The sequence below is a fragment of the Patagioenas fasciata genome, chromosome 5 (genome assembly GCF_037038585.1).
Source record: "Patagioenas fasciata isolate bPatFas1 chromosome 5, bPatFas1.hap1, whole genome shotgun sequence".
Classification (NCBI taxonomy): domain Eukaryota; kingdom Metazoa; phylum Chordata; class Aves; order Columbiformes; family Columbidae; genus Patagioenas; species Patagioenas fasciata.
The window spans coordinates 878,958-898,934 of record NC_092524.1 but is presented as its reverse complement, the minus strand read 5'-3'; the positions used below and the strand labels follow the sequence as shown (position 1 = coordinate 898,934).

General features: G+C 57.4%; 1 protein-coding gene across 1 annotated transcript in view; it reads left to right on the top strand.

Moving 5' to 3' along the window:
- BAHD1 (bromo adjacent homology domain containing 1) overlaps nt 1–14,406 on the top strand; it is a 31,901-nt gene extending 17,495 nt beyond the window's left edge. Inside the window, exons 2-7 of the mRNA XM_065838935.2 lie at nt 2,800–4,452; nt 7,513–7,874; nt 8,930–9,089; nt 9,738–9,814; nt 12,042–12,133; nt 13,400–14,406. Coding sequence (XP_065695007.1) covers nt 2,817–4,452; nt 7,513–7,874; nt 8,930–9,089; nt 9,738–9,814; nt 12,042–12,133; nt 13,400–13,589 — 2,517 coding nt within the window. The 5' untranslated portion in view covers nt 2,800–2,816 and the 3' untranslated portion in view covers nt 13,590–14,406. The remainder of the gene's footprint in view (nt 1–2,799; nt 4,453–7,512; nt 7,875–8,929; nt 9,090–9,737; nt 9,815–12,041; nt 12,134–13,399) is intronic.
- The last annotated feature ends 5,571 nt before the right edge of the window (nt 14,407–19,977 follow it).

Genomic DNA, 19,977 nt, shown 5'->3' with positions numbered 1-19,977 from the left:
AGATTCTCTCGTGATTTCTCGGAGGCTTCTGGGCACAGCTGGTTTTTCTTCTTTGCTCTGTGGAGCAATGTGAAGGTGGAAGGAGGATGGGGAGCCCTGACACCCTCCCGTCCTGGCTGTACAATACTTGCTGTGAGTAAACCCGCCGTGACTCTGATTTTGCGGCGTGATGCGCTTGGCTGTCAGAGGGTTTGGTGCTGAGCAGCCCCCAACAGCTCTGCTGCTGCGTGCCGGAAAGGGGATTGCTGGATGGCAGGGAGTCAGCCTGAGCTGCGCTGGGTGCTGAGACGTGGATGAGCAGGAGCAGCCCGCGGTACGGGTGGTGGTGGAGGCACGGGGAGACCTGGCGGCAGTGCCGGAGCTGCCTTGTGTTCAGCAGAGCCGTAGCGTAAGGTGTGCAGTGTGTGCTCAGTGTGTGCTTGCGGTGCGGTTCCGCAGGTTGTTTTCCTCATGCCCATCCAATACCTCCCAAAGCCGGCACTGCCGTTGCTCCAGCAGCCGCACAGCGCGTCCTCCCCGGCTCCTCCTGCGCCGTGTGCGCCCAATCACCGGGAACCGGGAGTGCACGGCGGTTCCGGGCAGACGCGACTCGTGGGGAGAGGGGAGGGAGCTTCTCCCAAAGAGACGTCCAGGAGCCGATCTAAAACGCTGCGATCAGATTCTGTGTGATATGGAGCCAACTGCGGCATCTTTCCCCTTCATCTTCCACAATAATTTGTAATAAATTCATGTGGCATACGGCTCTGAGATTACAGGATTAATTACGGATGCTGAACCTGGTTGTTCCCACCTCCATTAGAGTGTTGTGTCAGAAAAGGGACTTGGGATGTTAATCAGTGCTCTGTGGGTCATGGTGGTGGTTTATCGTGGTGATAGCACAGGCAAGTTCCCTGTCTCCAAACTGAACCTTTTTAGCCACGCTTTGTAACCGTTCCACTCGGAACTGGTTTATTTCTATAGATAATCTACTGATAATATGGAGCCAGCACAGAGCGGGCAGGACTCAGTTGTGCATTTGAAAATGAACAGAATTCACCTGGCTTTGGACTGGAGGTTTTCGGTGGGGCGTGATCCGGAAGGACGGCCGTGTCTCAATCTCCGAAACGAGGGGTTGGGAGAGACGGCTGCTCGTTGCTTTGGTTTGGGGTTTGGTTGTTTGTTGAGCCAAGGAGTCTGTTGTAGAGGTTTGGAGAGTAATGCTGACTTGTGTGTTTGCTTTAGTTACTTGGGCTGTGTTTGCGTGTTGTCCTGTGTTTGCGCCGTGAAGCTGGGTTTCCGGGCGTTGACAGTCCTGTGCTGGACGGTACCAGTGGCGTCCTTGCTGGTACTTAAGGGATTTAAGTCCTCTAGCAGACTGCAGAGCTGCGTGCGGTCAGCTTGGCCTCCCGTGCAAGAGTTCCAGCTCTGGAGGAAACGGTCTGTCTGACTCCATGCGCATCATCCTCATCTCCAGAACCTGGTTTTCTGATCAGAAAAGCACGGATATATATAAAGGTTTGCTCCTCACAGAGCCCCTCGTTTGGACCCCGTGTGTAATGGGGTGTGAGGGGTCGCTTACCCAAAATGTGTCAGGAAGAGTCTGACATTTAGAAAAGCAATGTGCAAACCACACTGGCTTCCCGTTCCAAAGTTTCTTTTAGTTAATGCATATGTAAGCAAGTCAATTAAAGCACATTGGGCTTATTTCAAATAGATAATCTAATTATCAGCTTGATTAAACCATATCAAATGAACAGTTCTTGTAATTCAGTAGCTTTGTTCTGATCACTGCAAAGCAGTAGGAGCTTTAATTAAAAGCCTCAAAGTGTCAGAGCAGCGTCGATGGTGTCGACTGAGGGGGTTCCAGCCCAATACCTGATTGCAGGGACGACCAAACCGCTCCGAGGGTGATGGTGACGCGGAGACCAACTCTTTGGTGCCAATAAAGCACCGACTATTGCATTTCTTGTTATTTATGAGAGCAGTTGTCCTTTTTTGCTGTTTCTGATGCCCAGATACAGAGTGAATGAAATCCATTCCGCTGTCGCTCAATTAGCCTGATGTTGTCGTGTTCGTGGGTGGGTATCACCCACCCGTGTCCCTTCTTGGCGCTGGCCCTGCAGCCTGCGGTGAGCGTGTGCTGCTTCGGACTGCGGGACTGCCCAGTTCCGCGGGCCCCTGCCAGCCTGCTGATGCGGCTCTTCGATGGCCACAGCATTTCCAAAATGCAGCTGTAGGGAATGACAACAGCAACGAGCAGCCAGGTTCTAACCTGCAGAGAGATTTGCATGCATTTAATTTATTCATGTTGGCAGATCTCTGCTTAATAGCCCAAGTTTACTTTTCACATGAGTAGGTGGACTTGTTGTTTTCCTTTGTCTAATTATTTCAGAAAAGGACAACGAAGCAGCCTGCCTGTATCGACACGCAGCAGCTCAGTACCTGGGCTTTGTTTCTGCTGTGCGCCCCGGACCAGCCTGGATCAGCTTGGGTAGATTGGATGAGAATTTGCAGCAGACAGCGCTGGTGTGGCAGGGGCCGGACTGGGGCTGCTTGCTGCCCCTACCCCCTACCCCAGCTGCTGTGGCGCGCGCCGCCACCGCCCGGCTTCTAATTACTGTGCTGTTCTATGGCTTAATATTGAACCACATCTCATTGCATCCCGGCTCTTAATTGGCTTAACTGGCCGTCACCCAAAAAGACTCTGCTCTGTATAGAAACAGGCTTCCCCAAATGTTTCCTAATTGGCGGCTGGTGCTCTGTGAGGAGATGGGTCCCTCTCGGCGATATTAATAGGTGTTTGCTTCTCTTCCTTCTCAGGACTGGACATTGATCCTATGACGCATGCCCGGAAGAAACAGCTTTTCCTTCTGAAACATCCAGCCGGTTCTGCTGGCCAAGCTCCGGCAGCCGCGGGCAGCGGGAGGATGGACAGGAGCGAGGCCGAGCGCGGGGAGCAGGGGGACGGGGGTGCCGCCGGGGCTCCGAGCTGGCCGAGCGGCGGCGTGGGGACGAGCAAGAGCAAGAGCTTGCGCGAGGTGCGCAAGACGTACCCGCTGCGGAGGCGCCTGCTCCCCGCCGTCAACAAAAAGACCTGCAAAGTGCTCCTCACCAGGCTGGAGGATGTGGCTGGGTCTCTGTCGAAACAGAGCCAGAGCTGTAACAAAAAGGACCTTCCCAGCTGGATGGAGAACTTGGGACCTGCTTTGTTCTCCGAACAAGTTCAGCCTGTGGGAGCAGGAAAGAGTGATTCATCTGGGGAAAAGTGCACAATAAATTACCCGGGGACAGAGCAAGACCTTGATGCTGCTCCTTCCGAGCCCAGGAAACGCAGGCTGGCCTCGCTGAACGCCGAGGCGGTCAACAACCTGCTCTTCGAACGGGACGATGGCTTGTTATCGGGCAGGCGTTTCCGGAGGGACTCTGTGAAAGCCGCTGGGGACTGTACCGTTAAGGGCTTGCACTGCAAAGCCGGGGACAACTGGCCCGCGCTGGAAAAAACAGCTGTGAAAACAGGCAAAGGCAAAACCCGGCATCAGCCCAGTCAGAAATGCAATAGCTGTGACCATTCACTGGACGAGGTGTTTGATGATGGGACGAAGAGGGAGGACGGTGCCGTCCCCTATCACCCCACCCCAAAGAGACTGGCCAGCCTGAACGCCGTGGCCTTCCTGAAGCTGACCCACGAGAAAGAGCAGCCCCTCAAGCAGAGGAGCAAGTCGGACGGAGAGGGCATGTCCGAGAACCACTGCTCAAAAGCTACGCTCAAATGGGCCAAAGCCGGCCGGAAGAACTGCGTCAAATCCAAGAAGGAGCTGGCTGGCTTAAAAATGGAGGCTCAGCCCGGCTGGCGAGGACTTGCTCTGGGTGCTTTTGGGAAAGGAGAGCAGCGGGACTCGGCCAGGCTCTATGGGACGGCGGAGCCCGTCCCGTACGAGTCGCTGTCGAGCTCCTACGCCAGCACGGAGGGGTTCTACCACAGACTGCCTTTGCTCATGGGCGGCCAAGCTTCCATGAAGCCGGAGTATGGAAGGCCTGGAGAGAAGTCCCCGACCCCCAAGCAGGAGTTCCATCAGCCTTCCTTCCCCGTGCAGCAGTTCCCGCCCCTGCCCGTGCCTGGGAACCACGCGGATTGCGGGTGTCTCTATGAGTCCTCGGATCTGACTCCCTTGAACGGGTTTTACGTTTATTATGGCCAAAGTGGATACAGTGGCTACTCTCACTGCTCCGTTTACCCCAAGGACGAGCTTTCGCAATCCGCTGCCTGCGAGGGGCTCCTGGTCTCGCCCGGGTCCTTGCCGTCGGGTGCCCATTTCCAGCCGCTCCACTGGTGTAACTCCCCGTACTGCTGTGGAGAAGGAGCCGCCGTCAACAGCTACAGCGTCTGCGGCGTCGTGCACGTGCCGGAGGGCCGGCTGAGCAGCGTGCACGCCGGGCGGAACAGCTACCCCTACAAAATGCCTTTTGCAGCAGGTAAGGTGCAAAGTGCGAGCGAACCTCGCTGGGCGTTCCTAGGAGAAGAGGGCTGGTTCGGCGCAGTGGCCAGCGAAGGTGTCTCGTTGCCAGGAGGCAAACTCCCTCGTGCCGGGCTCGTCTGGCTCGGCAGCCGAAATGCACATCAGAAAGAATCCATGTTTCGCCTCCCCTTCCCCCATTTTTAGCCCTGAGGGCTTTTCCCACTGCAAGGTCTTACTGGTGTGGAAAGCATAGAATGGGTGAGAGGATTTGGGCAGTGAGGAGGTGACTCAGGACTCGTCATGCTGGAGCTGACGGCTTAGCTTTGAGCTGCGTGAAACCAGTGGCTTTTAGTTCCCCAGTGCTGTGCGCGCTCCCGCTGCGCCGCGGTGTCTGAGCGCGCTGGGCCGCGTTACCCCTTCCCCAGGGCTCCTCGTGGCGCTGAGCGCCCTTGCCGAGCGCAGCGCCGCGGTTACCGGACCCTCACCCGTGCGAGCTGCATGGGGGATGCAAACTTTTATGAGTTTGCTAGATCTGACCTGGCAGGGCTGCGTAGCAATTCAGTTTGCGTATGCTTTTGGGGCCGATGCTTCGATTTCCCTGCAGTGATCGGCGTCCAGGGTGCACTGTTAGTTTGGTGGGTAGTGTTCCCGTCTTTGCTCTTAAACGGTGTCTGAAAACGACGTGTTGAAACGGGACCAGATGATGGTGTAAGTGATGTAGTTATTTGCCTGGCTCTCTTCTGTCAGTTGTTCAGACTCTCCCTCCAATGTGCTTTATCTTGGAATAGCCTTTGCTATTCAAAAATATCTTTTGAACTATTTAAACCGGTTGTGTGGGGGTTATCAGACCCCAGTACTTGGTACAAGAGCAAACAGGAGGCCGCTGCTTCAGCTGTTGTTAGTGTAAATATCGGGCTTCCCGTTAACCACGCGTCCCACTCGAAAGGAGGCAGCACTTACCCGCTTCAAACAGAGCTTCGGCTGGTGGGTACGCTGCGGTTCGGCACTCCGTCTGAGCGAGGCTTCGGCCTCTCCCGCTGTGGGAGGCTGCTGAAACTCGGGAGCGTTTGGTTGAAGTATAATTTCCGTTTTTGCTGAATATCCCCACTGTTCCTGCGGCAGCGACTCGGCGGCGTGTGCCGGCTGCTGGCGGGACAGCCACGCTCCTGCCCGGCAGTGCTCCGCCTGCTGCCCCCAGCCCGCGTCGGGCTCTCTGAGGTGCCGGTGCCGCCGCCGTGGCGCGGGCGGCGCAGACAGCGTTTGTCGCAGCGATTCTCGGGTGCTGGCCGGGCAGGTTTGCTCCCAGGGACGCGTCTTTACTGGCGATGTGGCACCCCGCTGCCAAGATCCTTCTCAGTGTGGGTCTGCAAGTGGCAAGATCATTTCTTTCTCTAGCACGTTTTTTGGATGTGGTGCATTCTGTAAACGTTTCGCTGATCCTGATTTCCCTCCTCTGGGCAGCTTGGCTTTAAAAGCCTACAACGTTGGAATCATTTAGACTTTGTAGTGTGGATTGAAGTGTATGAGGAGGTCTCCTAGAATATTAACGGAGACTTATGCTTAGGAGTTGATTTATTTTTTTTTAATATATATGTGTGCCTCTGAACCCTCATCCTTCGCATGGGTGGGTTGTTTTAGTGGACTAAAGGAGAGCTTTGGCTGGAAGCAGCAGGCTCCCATCTGAGCGCAGGGGTGCGAGGGCATCCCGCTCGGCATGTCGCCTGCCCTGTGTTATTTGAGTCGTCCATGTGGAGCTGTGGGTGTCGGGTACAAGCAGGGCGAGGCTGTCCCGAACAGCCGGGTGTGCTGCTCTCGGGAGCGGGGCTTTGCTTCCCCGTCCCGCGGTGTTTGCGGAGCGGGAGCGGGTGGCGGGGTGAGACGGGAGCGCTGCGGGGATGATTTATGGCAGCGGAGGCCACCGCGGGAGGGTCCCAGCAGGGCCAGCTCTGCCCCGCCGCCCAGCCTGCAGCACGGCTCTGCGTGCAGCTTCATCCCCTCCACTCGGACCTCAAAACTGCTTCTGCAGGCGAGATGCTGCAGAGGCGATTCACTGCTCCACGGGTCCCGTGCCTGCCGAGGCCGGGCAGGATCCCTGAGCTGCGTCCGGGCGGCCCGGCTGCTCAAGGTCAAGGTGGCGATGGTCCGTCCCAGCCCTCGCGCTTGCAGCTCAGCAGCAGCTTTGCCGCGTCTCTTAGGGAGGGTCAAGTGGGAGCCAGGAGGCAAAAGTTCCTGTTACGGCGAGGGGATCGCGGCAGTTATTCTGGTGTTTTTTCACTTGTAGGTTTGTTTTTAGCAGCTCTGCAGATGTGCCAGCACACGCTCGGGAGGCTGCCCGGAGCTGCCCCTGCGCTCACCCCAACTCGCGCTTTGCGCTGCCTTGTGCGTGGCTGAGGGAGCTCGTTCCTGCTGACGGGGGCGGTTCAAACCCGACCTGCTCTGCCGGACACATCGGCGGGGCTGAGGGCTTGTTTTGTGACTCCCGGAGCTGTTCGGGGATGCTTTTGGAGGCAGCGTCAGCCCATTTCCTAACCTGTTGTGGTTAAGGTGTTGCTGTGGGGACAGGGTTTTGCTGAAGGCAGCAGCGTGCATCATCTTACAGAGTTCTGTTCCGTGTTGTTTCATGTTGCTGCAGTTAATTTGGAGAATCTTCTCAGTTTTCCCTGATGAGTAGAATTCGGCTTTTCGAAGGAAGCTGGCCGCTTCTGCTAGCGTGGTTTAATCCTTCCCATCGCTTCGATAAGCCTTTGATTTCTTTTATGCGCATTGACAGGCTGGAACTGCTTTGGACACTGGCCAGCCTTCTGTGTGGTACTGGCTGGCGTTACTTGGGGATTTCAGGCGGGTTTGTTGTGGTGTGGAGTCGGCGGCAGCAGCACATTGGAGCATCGCAGGCGTAGAAATAGCTCTGCTTTTAGACTCCAGTGACAGTGCAAAACGGAATTACAGCGTGACGAGTCTTTACTGCCGTAATGTAAGAAAGGGAATTTCAGGGGAAAGCGGTGGTAGTTTGGGGCGGTCTCGACCGTGGAGTTGTATTTCGGATGAGATACATGTCTCTTCTCTCCCTTTCCGTCAGAAGGCTGCAAGTCCCTGGAGCAGCTGAACCTCACGCTCCCCGTGGCAGGACACCCCGCGTCCCCTGCCCACCCGCTCTCAGGATGCCCCGTGCCCAGCGTGCCGCCGGCTGCCGAGCCCGTCCCGCACCTGCAGACGCCCAACTCTGACCCTCAGACCATGGCCCGCGAGTGTCCCCAGAGCTCCAAGCCTCCCAGCGGCTCCAAGTCCGGGCTCCGCAACACCACGGGCTGCCTGCACGCCTCCGACAGCAAAGCGGCCGGGGGCCATGCCCACCCCAAGCAGCAGCGCATCAGCAGGAGGAGGGCGACCAACGGCTGGATGCCCGTGGGCACGGCCTGCGAGAAGGCCGTCTACGTTGTGGTAGGTGTCTGCGGAACCGGCTTTGGGGTGTGTGCGGCTGTAGCCATTGATGCATCTTCAGGGGACTGAGATCGTGAAGGCTTGAGAGCGTTTTGGGTCTCGCTTCGAGGTGGAGATGACCACTAGGTGCCCTCTAGAAGCCCTTGGGCACGTTGTGAATCGAAGCGGCAAGCAGTGCCTTTGGCTGGGCTTGGGGGCCGAGCTGCTGGTGGCTGGTTTTACTCCTGCGCTCTGCTGTGATGTTGCAGAGGCTGTTTGGAAAGGAAGGAGGACCTGCCGCTCCCCTGCTAGCGTCAGCTGAAATGCCGTGCTGACGGATCCTCCCGGCTCCGGCATTTGCAGAGGTGGCACCTGCTCCACGTGTGAGCCCATCCTACGGAGAGAACTCCTGGCTCCTTCCTCCGGGGTTAGGGAAACCTGTTGGAGAAAATGAGGGGTGTTTTAGCCTCCTTCTAAGGAGCGGCTGTCCCTAAGGCAGCTCTCCTAAGGTGGTTCATCAACAGGGATCTCCCAGAGAGCACAGAGGACTGAGACAGCATCCTGGAATTCTTCTAGCACCCAATATCCTCCTCCTTGGCACTTAGAGGGTAGCACGGCCACTCACTCCTTCAGGGATTTCTCGTCTGTGCTTTCGATTTGGTGTGTTTGGGGGCAGAGACTGGCTTCTGCGAATGGGAGGCACAGCTGAGATAGTTGTATTCTGCTTGATTTGAATGTCACAGCCACGTGTGACCTGCGAGCACTTGGATGCTGCTCCTCAGTGAACTTTGTTCACCTATGAACACCCCACCCATAGAAAAGTTAATTCATTTGACCCGATCTTTGCGGTTATAAACCAGCCTGGTGGCGGTAGGAACGCCGCAAGTGGTCTCACGCTGTTTGGTGTCCCTCGGAGAGCTCTGGCCGTGGAAGCACGGAGCTCTGAGAAGGCTCGGGCAGGTTTTAAACACGCAGCAAGACCAAAGGAGCCTCAAGTTGGGGCAGCAAGCAATAAACTCGCTCTTTGCCTTTACGCTCAGGCTGCTGTATTTGTATGTGTGTGTTCAATGCTATAGAACGAACCGGAGCCGGCCGTTCGCAAGAGCTATCAGGCTGTGGAGAGAGATGGAGAGATTATCCGGGTACGAGACACCGTCCTCTTGAAATCGGGACCCCGCAAGAAATCGATGCCGTATGTTGCCAAGATATCGGCGCTGTGGGAAGACCCCAAAACAGGTACCGTGCCAAAAGAGAATGTTCTTCTTTCTGCTTAAGCAGGTGAGGGTGAGCTGGGAGCCAGGAGGTGGTGGGTCTGGGGGAGCTGCGGCTCCGTCGGGGCGTTCGGCTGCGGCTCCGTCGGGGCGTTCGGCTGCGGCTCCGTCGGGGCGTTCGGCTGCTGGCAGACTGAGGAGGGGGAAAAACCAAACAACAAAAGCCAGCTGTGTGTAAAAGGAGTGGTCAACCTGTGGTGAGGCCCATCTTGACCACGTCATCCTGCAACAGCCGTTCTGGCATTGACCTGGGCATTAATGCTGTGGGTACCAAGCTTGGATGAGCATCTTTTTCAGCTTGTGGTTTGGATGGATATTTTTTTCAGATGGAAATGTTTGATTTGGGGTTTTTTTTGTTGTTTTTTGCGCCTAAGTGGCCTCTTTGTGGTAGTGTAACACAAGTAGAAGGGGGTGAGGGTGTAATAGAATAGCAGCGTGACTGACTTCATACAGCTTCTTGCTGTAACAAAAGGACACCTAGTTCAGCATGAAATATTGATCACAGCACAGCTGCCCGTGCGCGAGCGCTGTGGGAGCGGGAGGGATGAGGCTGGATGCTGGGGGGAAAGCACAAGAAAACAGGCTTGACGTATTTTACCAACCGTTCCTGCAGGGGAGCTGATGATGAGCCTGCTGTGGTACTACAGACCCGAGCACACTCAGGGCGGCCGCAACCCCAGCATGCACCAGGTAAAGCCGTGGCGTGGAGCGGGGCCGGGGGCGTCCTGGCGCCTCGCTGTTTCCGCAGGAGGGGGGATTCACCTGAGCGTCTCCCCACGTTCCTGGGCGGCCTCAGGCTCTGGGGGCTGAGCACGTTTTGAGTCTAACAGAGCTGTCTCTGGGCTGTGCTGCAGCTGTTGCCAGATGTGGTGGTGTCCTACAGATGGGCTTTTCCCCAGTTTACTGTCATGTGGAGAAACTCGGGGCTGTAACAGAAGCTGCTGCATTCTTTACGTGGCCACTTCTGTTAAGTTTTAGTGTTTCGCCCTTTAATCTGAAAAAATCCTGCACACGAAGTGAGAAGTTGTTTCGGCTGCTGCCTCAGGAGGGAGGAGGAGCGAGTTTAGACTGACCGGAGGTCGGGCGCTTTTCCAAAAAGGGCCTTCTGATTCACCCAGCAACGCGCCGCTCGTGCAAAGCCTGCTGCGGTTGTGCAGGGCGTCGGGGACCTCTGTCCTGTGCTGCCGTCTCCTCCTACATCCCTTTATTTGCTGCCGAAACTCCAGAAATTTGTGAGGAAATGTGGATCCGTCATCCTCCCCCTGGATAGCTCTATGACCAGAATTAGAGCTTGACTTGGGGCATTGTGCCAGTGTAATAGAGTTCGCTTTTTAAAAGGAAAAATGTGTGAATCGTTACGACTTCGTGCCTTGCTCTGCTTTGCATGGGCTTGTGTTGGGTGACAGAATAAGCTGGTTTTAAACTGGGAATGGAGAATTTAGTGCTCTTTTCAACCCACCTAAATGCTTGGTGCCTTTTTCCTGTTTTTCCCCCTGACATTTTTAAACCAAAGGGGTGGGAAGGGGCGAGAGCAGGACTGGGGGTGATGGAGACTTGTACCTGCCTGATGTGCAGGGCACAGGTGACTTCCTAACCTGGCATGTGGTACTTTTATCGTTCTCCAGTCCGTAAGTGAAGCGTGACTGTATCCAGTTGCATTTGACTGTAGAGAGCGTACCAGTAATCTGGCCAGGAGGCATTAAGCCAGTTTTTTGCACACCTGCTTAATTGCACAAGACTTCAAACGAGAGTGTGCTGTTTGGGCTGAGTAGCTGGGACGGGCTTGCCAGAGGTGACTCAGATAGTTTTGATTTAAGGAGTCGACCAAAAGCTCAAGGTGCAGGAGCAAGGTGTGGCGTTTTGGGTTCTCTGATGCAGCACGTCCCCAAACGCTGACCCTTTTCGGTGCCTTTCCGTCCAGCCCGCTTCCTCAGGGCTGCGAGCAGAGACAAACCCGCAGGGATTGCTTCCAGCCTTGTGCAGCGCATCCGTGTTCCCAGAGATCGTCTTTGCCGATCTAACCACACCCGAAATTCTTTCAGATGGCTCTGGGTTGCCCCATATCTCACCTGTCCTGCCTGCTGCACAGCCAAGTTTCATCAGTTACCTGGGGGGAAAAAGGCTGTTGCTGCTTCCCTTTCTAATTGAGTTGGGATGAGGAGCGGGTTGGAAAAGGAGGGATTCCTCTGGCGTTGCTGTAGAGATGGATTAGAAAGACTGGTCGTGTGTCACAGTAAAGGCAGCACAGTGCTTTTCAACCTCCGTGTCAGCTCCCAGCTGTACAGCTGAATTTGCAGCCCAGGAAGGGGGACCGGGCTGCAGAACATCCCTGCGGGGCCGGCAGCGCTCGGGCTCCTGGGGTTTGCTGGCTGGGTCTGCACCGTCAGCGGTGGCAGCCGCTGGTGCCTCCTGCAGGGGCTTTTCTTTGTGAGCCCCTGCAGAGCCCCTGATGGACTCAGCCTTCCTCCTCTCGCCTCTGTCCCTGCCATCCGCAGGCACCACCACGCCTTTCAGAACGCTGCGTTTATTTCTCGCAGCGCAGCGTTGCGAAGCTCGTCTCCCGGGAGGCCTGTGAGCGGTGCCGCGAGCCGGCTGTCACCGCGGAGGAGGGAGGCTGGGCGCTGGAGCCGCGCCACTGCTTTTGGAACACCGGCTGCACATGTGGGACTTGGACACTTGGCCTCACAGTGTGCCGGGCAGTGCCAAATGATGGGAGATTTATCTGGTGCGCACTACAAATAGGTCACAAAACACCTGGGAGGCGCCTGGATTATGTGAAATGTTACCTGTAAAGAGTATCTGCAATGAGCAGGCTTTGATAGACACCCTTGAAGGCGCTGGGGGAGGGTGTGGAGCTGGTCCCACCTCCCCGCGGCTCCTGGCCAGCTGGGTGACCTCCTCCTTCCTTCTCTTGCAGAATGAGATCTTTGCATCTCGGCATCAGGACGAAAACAGCGTTGCCTGCATCGAGGAGAAGTGCTACGTGCTGACCTTTGCAGAGTACTGCAGGTAGGTGGTGCTCTTCACCTGCTGCTGGGCCCCCGGCACTCTTGCCGTTCCAAGCAGAACTGTGCCAGCCCTCCAGACTTTGCTCACCACGTACCGGTTTGGTCCGGCCGCCTGTGAGTGCTTCTTCCACGTGAGATTCCTTACGGGTCTGTTTTGTGTAATATAGGGGCTGTAAGAGGCTCACAGGTGCTTGCACTTGTATGACCTCGGTACTACAGCTTGAGGTCTTCAGTGCAGGAGAACCCATCACTTGGATCTCAAACCGAAGGAAAGCAGGAGATGATCCTGTACATCCATCCCCTATGGGACATGGGGTGCCAGAGCTCCCCACGCAGCCCGTTTGTCACTCCTGTCAGTGTGGCTACGAGACACGAGTGTCTGTGCCCACGGATCCGGGTGCTTTGGCAGCAGCATCACTGGGAGCAGCCACTCAGGCTCTTACCGTTCAGCTCTTGCTGATCCAATCGAAACTTTGTCACTAAGAACTTCCGAGCAACCCCACTCAAGGCTGCCGTCCTTTGGGTGGGTGTGCAGGGTGGAATGGAATTGGGGGCTGAATGGACACACATCCATAATGCAAAATAGTGCTTGAAATCCCTTTGGCTGTGCTTGGTGCAGGTTGTTGACTGTGCAGTCTCAGCGCAGCGGGGATGTTTAGGCGCTCGTGCACTCTTGGTCCTCCTGCTCCTGGCCCAGTGCTCTGCTGTTAGAACTTCTAAAGACAAATTGTTTTACAAGCTCTTCGTAAGCTGAATCTTGTTTGTTGTTCTGAAAACTAAAAAACAACCAAACGAACGAAACAGCAAACCAAAACCCAAGCCCTAAGCTTTGGCTCCGAACAGCTCATGTCCTTGCTGACAGCCCAGCCCTCCGGAGCAGCTGCTGGCAGGAGTGTTTCCTGTGCTGCCGTGGGTAAGGTCACCTGGGAGAGAGGTTCGCTGAAGGCATCCTGAGTTCTTCACTTGCTTAAACAACAGCCTGATGCATAAGCCTTTTCTGGGGCTAATTAACAAAAATGAGGCTGCAGTCCTAAAAGCAAGTTGGTTTAATTGCAGACACCTTTTGTACTGTGTGGCATCCACCAGTATGCAAATAGAAACCGTCGTGCTGCTTCCTGCAGCTCAGGCTGGGATCAAAAGCGATCGCTACTTCGCGTCCTCCTCTTGAGCAAAGCTTAATTCTCCTTGCCCTGCCGCCCCACAGCCAGGCTTCTGATGCGGAAGGTGAACCGAGCCCACGCTAACTGCTCATGTCATTGCCTTGCAGATTTTGTGCCTTGGCAAAGCGTCGAGTCGAAGGGATCCCAGGCAGGAAAACCATCATGGTTCCTCCCTCGGAGGAGTACTCCACCCCGCTGCACCGCAAGGTGCCCGAGGACACGGACCCCGAGCTGGTTTTCCTCTGTCGTCACGTCTACGACTTCAGGCACGGGCGCATCTTGAAGAACCCGCAGTAGCGGCGTTGTGCGGTGGGACGGCGGCGAGGACGGGCGGCTCATCTCTGCGCTCTCGACGAGCTCCCGGTGCCGCTCGCGGACCAGGGTGCCCAGCGCTCTTTCCTCGGACTGAAAAGCGTGCGCGGGAGCAGAGCCCTGCGGATGAAGGCAGCGGTTGAAAGCACAGCACTTCATGAAAAGCATAAATGAAAATATATACATATAAAATAAATATATGTATATAGATATAGGTACTTGCATATGTAAATCTATATCTATATATGTATCTAGAGATGCAAATACTAGGAGGGGTTCACAAGGGGATAAAAGCCAGTAAGCTGAATGCAGAGCCATCGCTGGGTGGAGAGGCGGAAGGGTGCAGGGGGATGCTGGGGCGCTGTGCCGGCTCGGTGCTTTTCGTGCCCCGGGGTGCAGTGCGCAGCCCCAGACCCTGCCCCGGGCAGAGCGCAGGAGGCTCCCGTGTCCCGTGGGACAGCCTGGGAGGATTCCCGGCGGGCGAGAGCTTCTGCAGAACACAACCGTTCCTTTGGGAGCCACCTGGGTGCAGAGTGGCCTTGGCTTGTGCTTGAGCAGCTTTCGCTCCAGCGGGGGAAGAAGCGGCGCTGATTTTCCCCTCCTCTTTCTCTTCCCCTCCCCTTGCTGTTCTGCCCATTGCCACCTGCACTAGGGCTGGGGAACGGGCTCCAGCGCGGAGCAGGGAGGGACCGGCAGGACCGCGGGCTCAGCGTCGCGGTGCCACGGCACGGGGAGCTGTGTGTGCCACAGCGCAGCCCTGCAGCGGTGCAGTGGTGCGGAGAGCTGTGCTGTGGTGCGGAGAGCTGTGCTGTGGTGCGGAGAGCTGTGCTGTGGTGCGGAGAGCTGTGTCGCGGTGCCGCGGTGCGAAGAGCTGTGTGCGCCACAGCATGGAGAGCCGTGTGTGCCCGGCACGGCCCTGCAGCGCTGCCGGCAGCCGTGCCGCTCCGGAGCTGGGAGCGCACAGAGCGGGCTCCCTGGGTCAGATCTGTGTGTGCTCGTCCAAGGATCGCTCTTCCCCAACAGCTTGGGGGGCCCTCGCGATAGAAGCGAGTTTACTCTTTCTTCCCGGCTTGTTTTCCTTTGATGTCGTTTACAGCTCCCGTTGAACCCCATACGTCTTCAGTGTGAAGAAGCTAGAGGCTGGAGGGTGAAATGGCAAACCCTTGAGTGTTCTTGGCTTTTGAAAATGTAACCACCCTCCCCCGATGTGTCCCGACCCCGGCCGTGCTGCCTCGCAGCCTCACCTCTCCCAGCCCGGCCCGAGCAAGCTCACCAAAGTGGCTTTCTCCTCCTGAAAGGAACTGAGCATTGGGAAAGGTTCGTGTCGACACATGCGACCCGAGCCCCACAGATATTGTTGCCTCTTGCCTTACGTGTATAGATCCTAGATAGACGTTCGTTTATCTTAACGCCAACTGTTTGAATTAATTCTAAAGCAAACCAAAGGACAGCGTAACAGTCCGTCGAGTCGCTCACGCCAAGCTGGGAGTCCGTTTCTAGATTGCACTAACGTAGAGAGGGAGAATCGGCGCCGTCTCGGCCCTGTTCCTGCTGGCTGGAGCCGCTCAGCGAAACTAGGGATCTGTGTTTTTCCCGTCTTTTGGGGCTTCTGAGCCCGTGCCAACCGGTGGCGGTGTTCATCCTGCTCTGGCGGTGGGCCGGGGGGCTCGGTGGCCGCTCTGCCGGCTGCGTGCGCGCCTGCCTGGCCCGGCCGGGAAACTGCACAGCGTCAGCCCCGCTCCTGGAAACAGCTTGTTAATGCGGGAGTTCTCCGGAGACTTGCTCTACATACCAAAGAGGGGAGCGTGTCTGGAAGATGACTTGAGAGGAGATGACGAGATCTGGGCACAGGGCACGCGTGTCCCTGGTGTTGGTGGGTGGTTCCTGCTCAGCCGTGCAGAGGAGGCTGGCAAAGCCCCGTTGATTCTTGCCTGGGTACCCCCAGCTCCGGCAGGTTCAGTCCTCGCTACGCAAGCAAGGATTTGCGGGTGAAGCATCTTATCTCATTTATACCTCAAGATACTGTTACTGTCAAAGGAATTGCTCAGATTTCTCCTTAATGATGAGCTTGGGCACTGGTGGTCTCCTGGCACAGGGCGGTCGGGCTGCTGATGCGGTGGGGCCGTGTCGGGGTGGCAGTCGGGGGCGCTTTGGGGCGAAAGGGCAGGGAGGTGGCAGCGGAGTGGCAGCCCGAGGGGACACGGGCGGACGCTGGGGGAGCAGAGCAGCTCCCCGGGGCCGCAGAAGGGGCTGGGGAGCCCTAAATGCCCACGTGGCCCGTGCAGGGACCCCTCCGACCCCAGCCTGAGCGGTGAGCTGCCCGCGGCCACCAGACCTGCCCCAAGTGCCACCAGCCGCAGGACCCCGAGCATCCCCGTCAGGGAGGGTTCCAGACCCACAGCCAGCCTTGGAAACCACAGCGGCTCACCCAGACTCCTCCTGCCACCCCGCTCCCGCCTTTGTCCAGGCAGAAGAGCAGTTGTCCTTCCCTGGTCCCCAAGGGGCTCCGCTCCGCGTCGGGAGGGGACAAATCCCCAATCCTCTCGCGTTAGAATCCGCTTCAGGCCAAGAACGTTGTTGGAGATTCCCGTGGTTGCTGATGCTGTTGTGCGAACAGCATGTAAATGAATTGAAATGTCTTATCCATAATGACAAATATTTCATGCTTTTTTAATCTATTAGATATGGAAATATTTTTTGAAACTGAAAATGCAGCCGGTAGAATTTAAATTGAAACGTAATACATGTAAAATATATTTTAGTTGATAATTTTGTAAAATGCACTTTTTTTGTGTCTCTTCTCTGGTTTCCCAGATCTGTATTTCAGTGTTTACAGATGGAATGAGAACATTCCCTATACCCTCCTTCTGTGAGAAAGATATATTAGAAGTAATTCTTAAAAAATAAATTTGCAAAATCGTATTGATTTAGAAAACAAGCGGGTGCTGTGGTGTTCTCCTCCCCCTGCCTGCCCGTTCCGCTCAGAGTTCACCGCGGGGACCGCGCTGGGGCCATGGGGACCGCGCTGGGGCATTGGGGACCTCGCTGGGGCATTGGGGACCTCAGGACATTCCTGGCTGGACTCATGGGTGGAACTGGGGTTTTTGGTGGTTCCCCGCCTGTCGCTTCCTGCGCCCATCGCAGTCCCGAGGGGCCTTGCTGAGCGCAGCCCAAACTGCGGGTGGGTCAGGCATGGACCTGGAGAAGTGGATAAAAATGAGAGAATCCAGGCTGAGAACGGAAACCCCCTGGATAACGAAGTGTATGAAACTGAATTATCGTCCCACAGGGAGCGAGGAGCTCGTCGTGTGACGTTTGAATGTGCGAGCTGGTGTGGGGTCAGCGGGCATGATACTCCTGACCCCCAAGCTTTGGGTTTTTGCTGAGGAGCCAATTTGAAAACTTCCAGTTGTATTTAAGGCAAACTCAGCTGCCCCAAGGCATCGGTGACGTGGGTACCAGGAGTGGAGCAGAAACCTGCGCCCGTGCGTACCCACGGCCCGGCCAGCTCCAGCGCCAGCTCCAGCGCCACGCCAGGCCGGGCCAGCCTGGCTTAGGGGTTTAATTCAAACCAAACCCCAGAGAAAGCTTTTGTGCCGCAGCTCCTCCCGCGCGCCGAGCCCTCCTCAAAAGGATCATCCGTGGCGGACTGAGAAGTTGGGATTAACGTCAAACAAAATTGGATTTGCTGCTGAAATCTGCTCCCCGCGGGAGCCGCGCTGAGCTGGATCCGGCTCTCCCGCGTCCCACGTTTGACGGACTCCAGCTCTCGGGCCACGTCTGGTGCTGCCGGGGACTTTCTGCTGCCACACCGGGGTCCTGCTGGCCTGGGGGGGACAGAGGTGACCTCACCCGGCTGTGACACAGAGAGGTGAGTTGTCACCCAAACCCCACCGCTTGGGCCAGCTGAGGGTCTCGTGGTGGCTCCACGGCTGGTTTCAGTGACCTGGCGGTGATCACGGTCACTGGTGGAGCTCCTCGTTCTGCACACAACACCCGGAGGTGACAGCATCGCCAGCCTTGCAGGAGATGCGGGTGAAGGTGGCACTCGGGGTGCTGGGCAGGGGCAGGGGGGCTGCAGGGCCTTTGGGACGAGGTGCGGGGTCGGGCACACGGGATGGGTGGGAGATGTTCGACAGCTCCTCCTGAGCTTTGGGACTCCGGCGCTCGGGAAGCAGGGGCTGGTTTGCCGTGTTACCGCTGCCGTTTCCCGCGGGGCCGGGGGTGCTGGCGCGGCTGCTCTGTCCGTGGCTCACGCCCCGTTTCGGAGCAGCCCCTCAGCCGGGGCGGTCCCACCGCGCCCCTCGCCCGCGGCTCCCGGCCAGGCGAACCGCAGCGGCATCCGGGACTCGCCCCGCCTGCCGAAATGTCCTCCCACCCGGAGCAAAAGCCGCAAGCTCCTGTTTACATTTAACTGCTGCTTTAATGCCGCTAATTATGATTGACTGTAATTACGCCAGAATTCATCCCAGCCGAGAGAGGGGAGCGATTTGGGCTGTCGTGTTAACGTGACGGAGCGCTCGGTCGCGTTAAAGCGGCCGCTGATAAATGGGCTGTGCCGGAGGAACAGCGTGAGAGGTTTGTCACAGCGGGGTGGGTCAGCCCCTGGCAGAGCTGGTGCCACCCGGGAGGGGACACACGTCCCCACAGCCACCTGCTGTCCCAGGGACCTGCCGCCTAGGGATTCCCCAGCTTTACTCTGCCCTTCTCACCCCATGGCTGCAGGGAAAAGGCTCGGCCCGCCGAGCTGGGGCATCTGGGACACGATAATGGAGCAAACACTCCCTGGTCCCCACGCGGTGATGGTGGCTGTGCCACCACAGGGTGAGTGTCCCCGCTTCAGCTGTGTCCCTGCAGCAAAACGAGGCACCGGCCTCTCGGAGCAGGCGCTGTCTGATGGGGAAGCACCCACAGCCTCCCAGAGCCCCTTTTGCGTTGCTCCCGCACCGGCTGTTTCATCGGAAGCTGAATAAAAACGAGGTGAAGCTCTTAACGTGCACCGCGAGCTGCGCCTTCTGCCGGCCACTGCATCCCCGTGTCTGCGCTGCGGGACCGGGCTGGACCCTGCCCTGCCGTGGGTCACCCTCCCCCTGCCGTGGGTCACCCTGCCCCTGCCGTGGGTCACCCTGCCCCTGCCGCGGGTCACCCTGCCCTGCCGCGGGTCACCCTGCCCTGCCGCGGGTCACCCTGCCCCTGCCGCGGGTCACCCTGCCCTGCCGCGGGTCACCCTGCCCTGCCCTGTGGGTCACCCTGCCCTGCCCTGTGCATCACCCTGCCCTGCCGCGGGTCACCCTGCCCCTGCCGCGGGTCACCCTGCCCTGCCGCGGGTCACCCTGTCCTGTGGGTCACCCTGTCCTGCCGTGGGTCACCCTGCCCTGCCGCGGGTCACCCTGCACTGCCGTGGGTCACCCTGCCCTGTGGGTCACCCTGCTCTGCCACGGGTCACCCTGCTTTGCCGTGGGTCACCCTGCCCTGCTGCGGGTCACCCTGCCCTGCCATGGGTCACCCTGCTTTGCCGTGGGTCACCCTGTCCTGTGGGTCACCCTGCTCTGCCATGGGTCACCCTGCTTTGCCGCGGGTCACCCTGCCCTGTGGGTCACCCTGCCCTGCCATGGGTCACCCTGCTTTGCCGCGGGTCACCCTGCCCAGCGCAGGTCACCCTGTGTGGCACCGTTTGCCCAGAAATGTCCAGATAGGTGTTCCCAGAGGCAATAAAAGCTTCAGCAGAAAGGTAATTCCCATCTGGCCCGGAACAGGCTGTGCTGGAGCTGGTGCGGGGGGGACCAGGACCGTGCAAACTCCCGAAACAGATCTGAATCAGCCCTTTCTGTGAGGCCATGAGGGTGGGTATCCACAGGGCTGCAGGGAAACTCTTCAAACACCGGCCTGAAACCTGGTCAAGAGCTCTGCAGGGCTCTAAACCCAGCCCAGGTCCAGCTCAGCGGCCCAGGGCAGCGCCAGAACACCGAGGATGGTTGTTGGGAAAAAGGGAAGCAAAGAGCCCAAAATCATGGGAACGCAGGAGAAACGAGGTTGGTGTTCCCTGCCTCGCTGGGAAATGTGTACATCCCCATCCATACGTTCCACATGGGACGGGACCCACACGGCTTTGCAAAGGAGCCTCCGGTGTGATGCAAAGTCGTGGCCTCAGGGAGGTAATTAATAACAGGAGATAATTAATAACAGGAGGTAATTAATAACGGGAAATGCTGTAAGGGTGTTGTGTGCAGTGGGGCGATGTGGCGGATCACAGAGGCGAGTACCGGTGTGGAAGCCAGGGGTGCGTTTGTGCCACTTGTTGCTATAGAGATGCGATGGCTTCTCCATCAGAGCCTCCAGTGAGAGCAGTTAATCCGTTTTTAAGAGGAAAGGA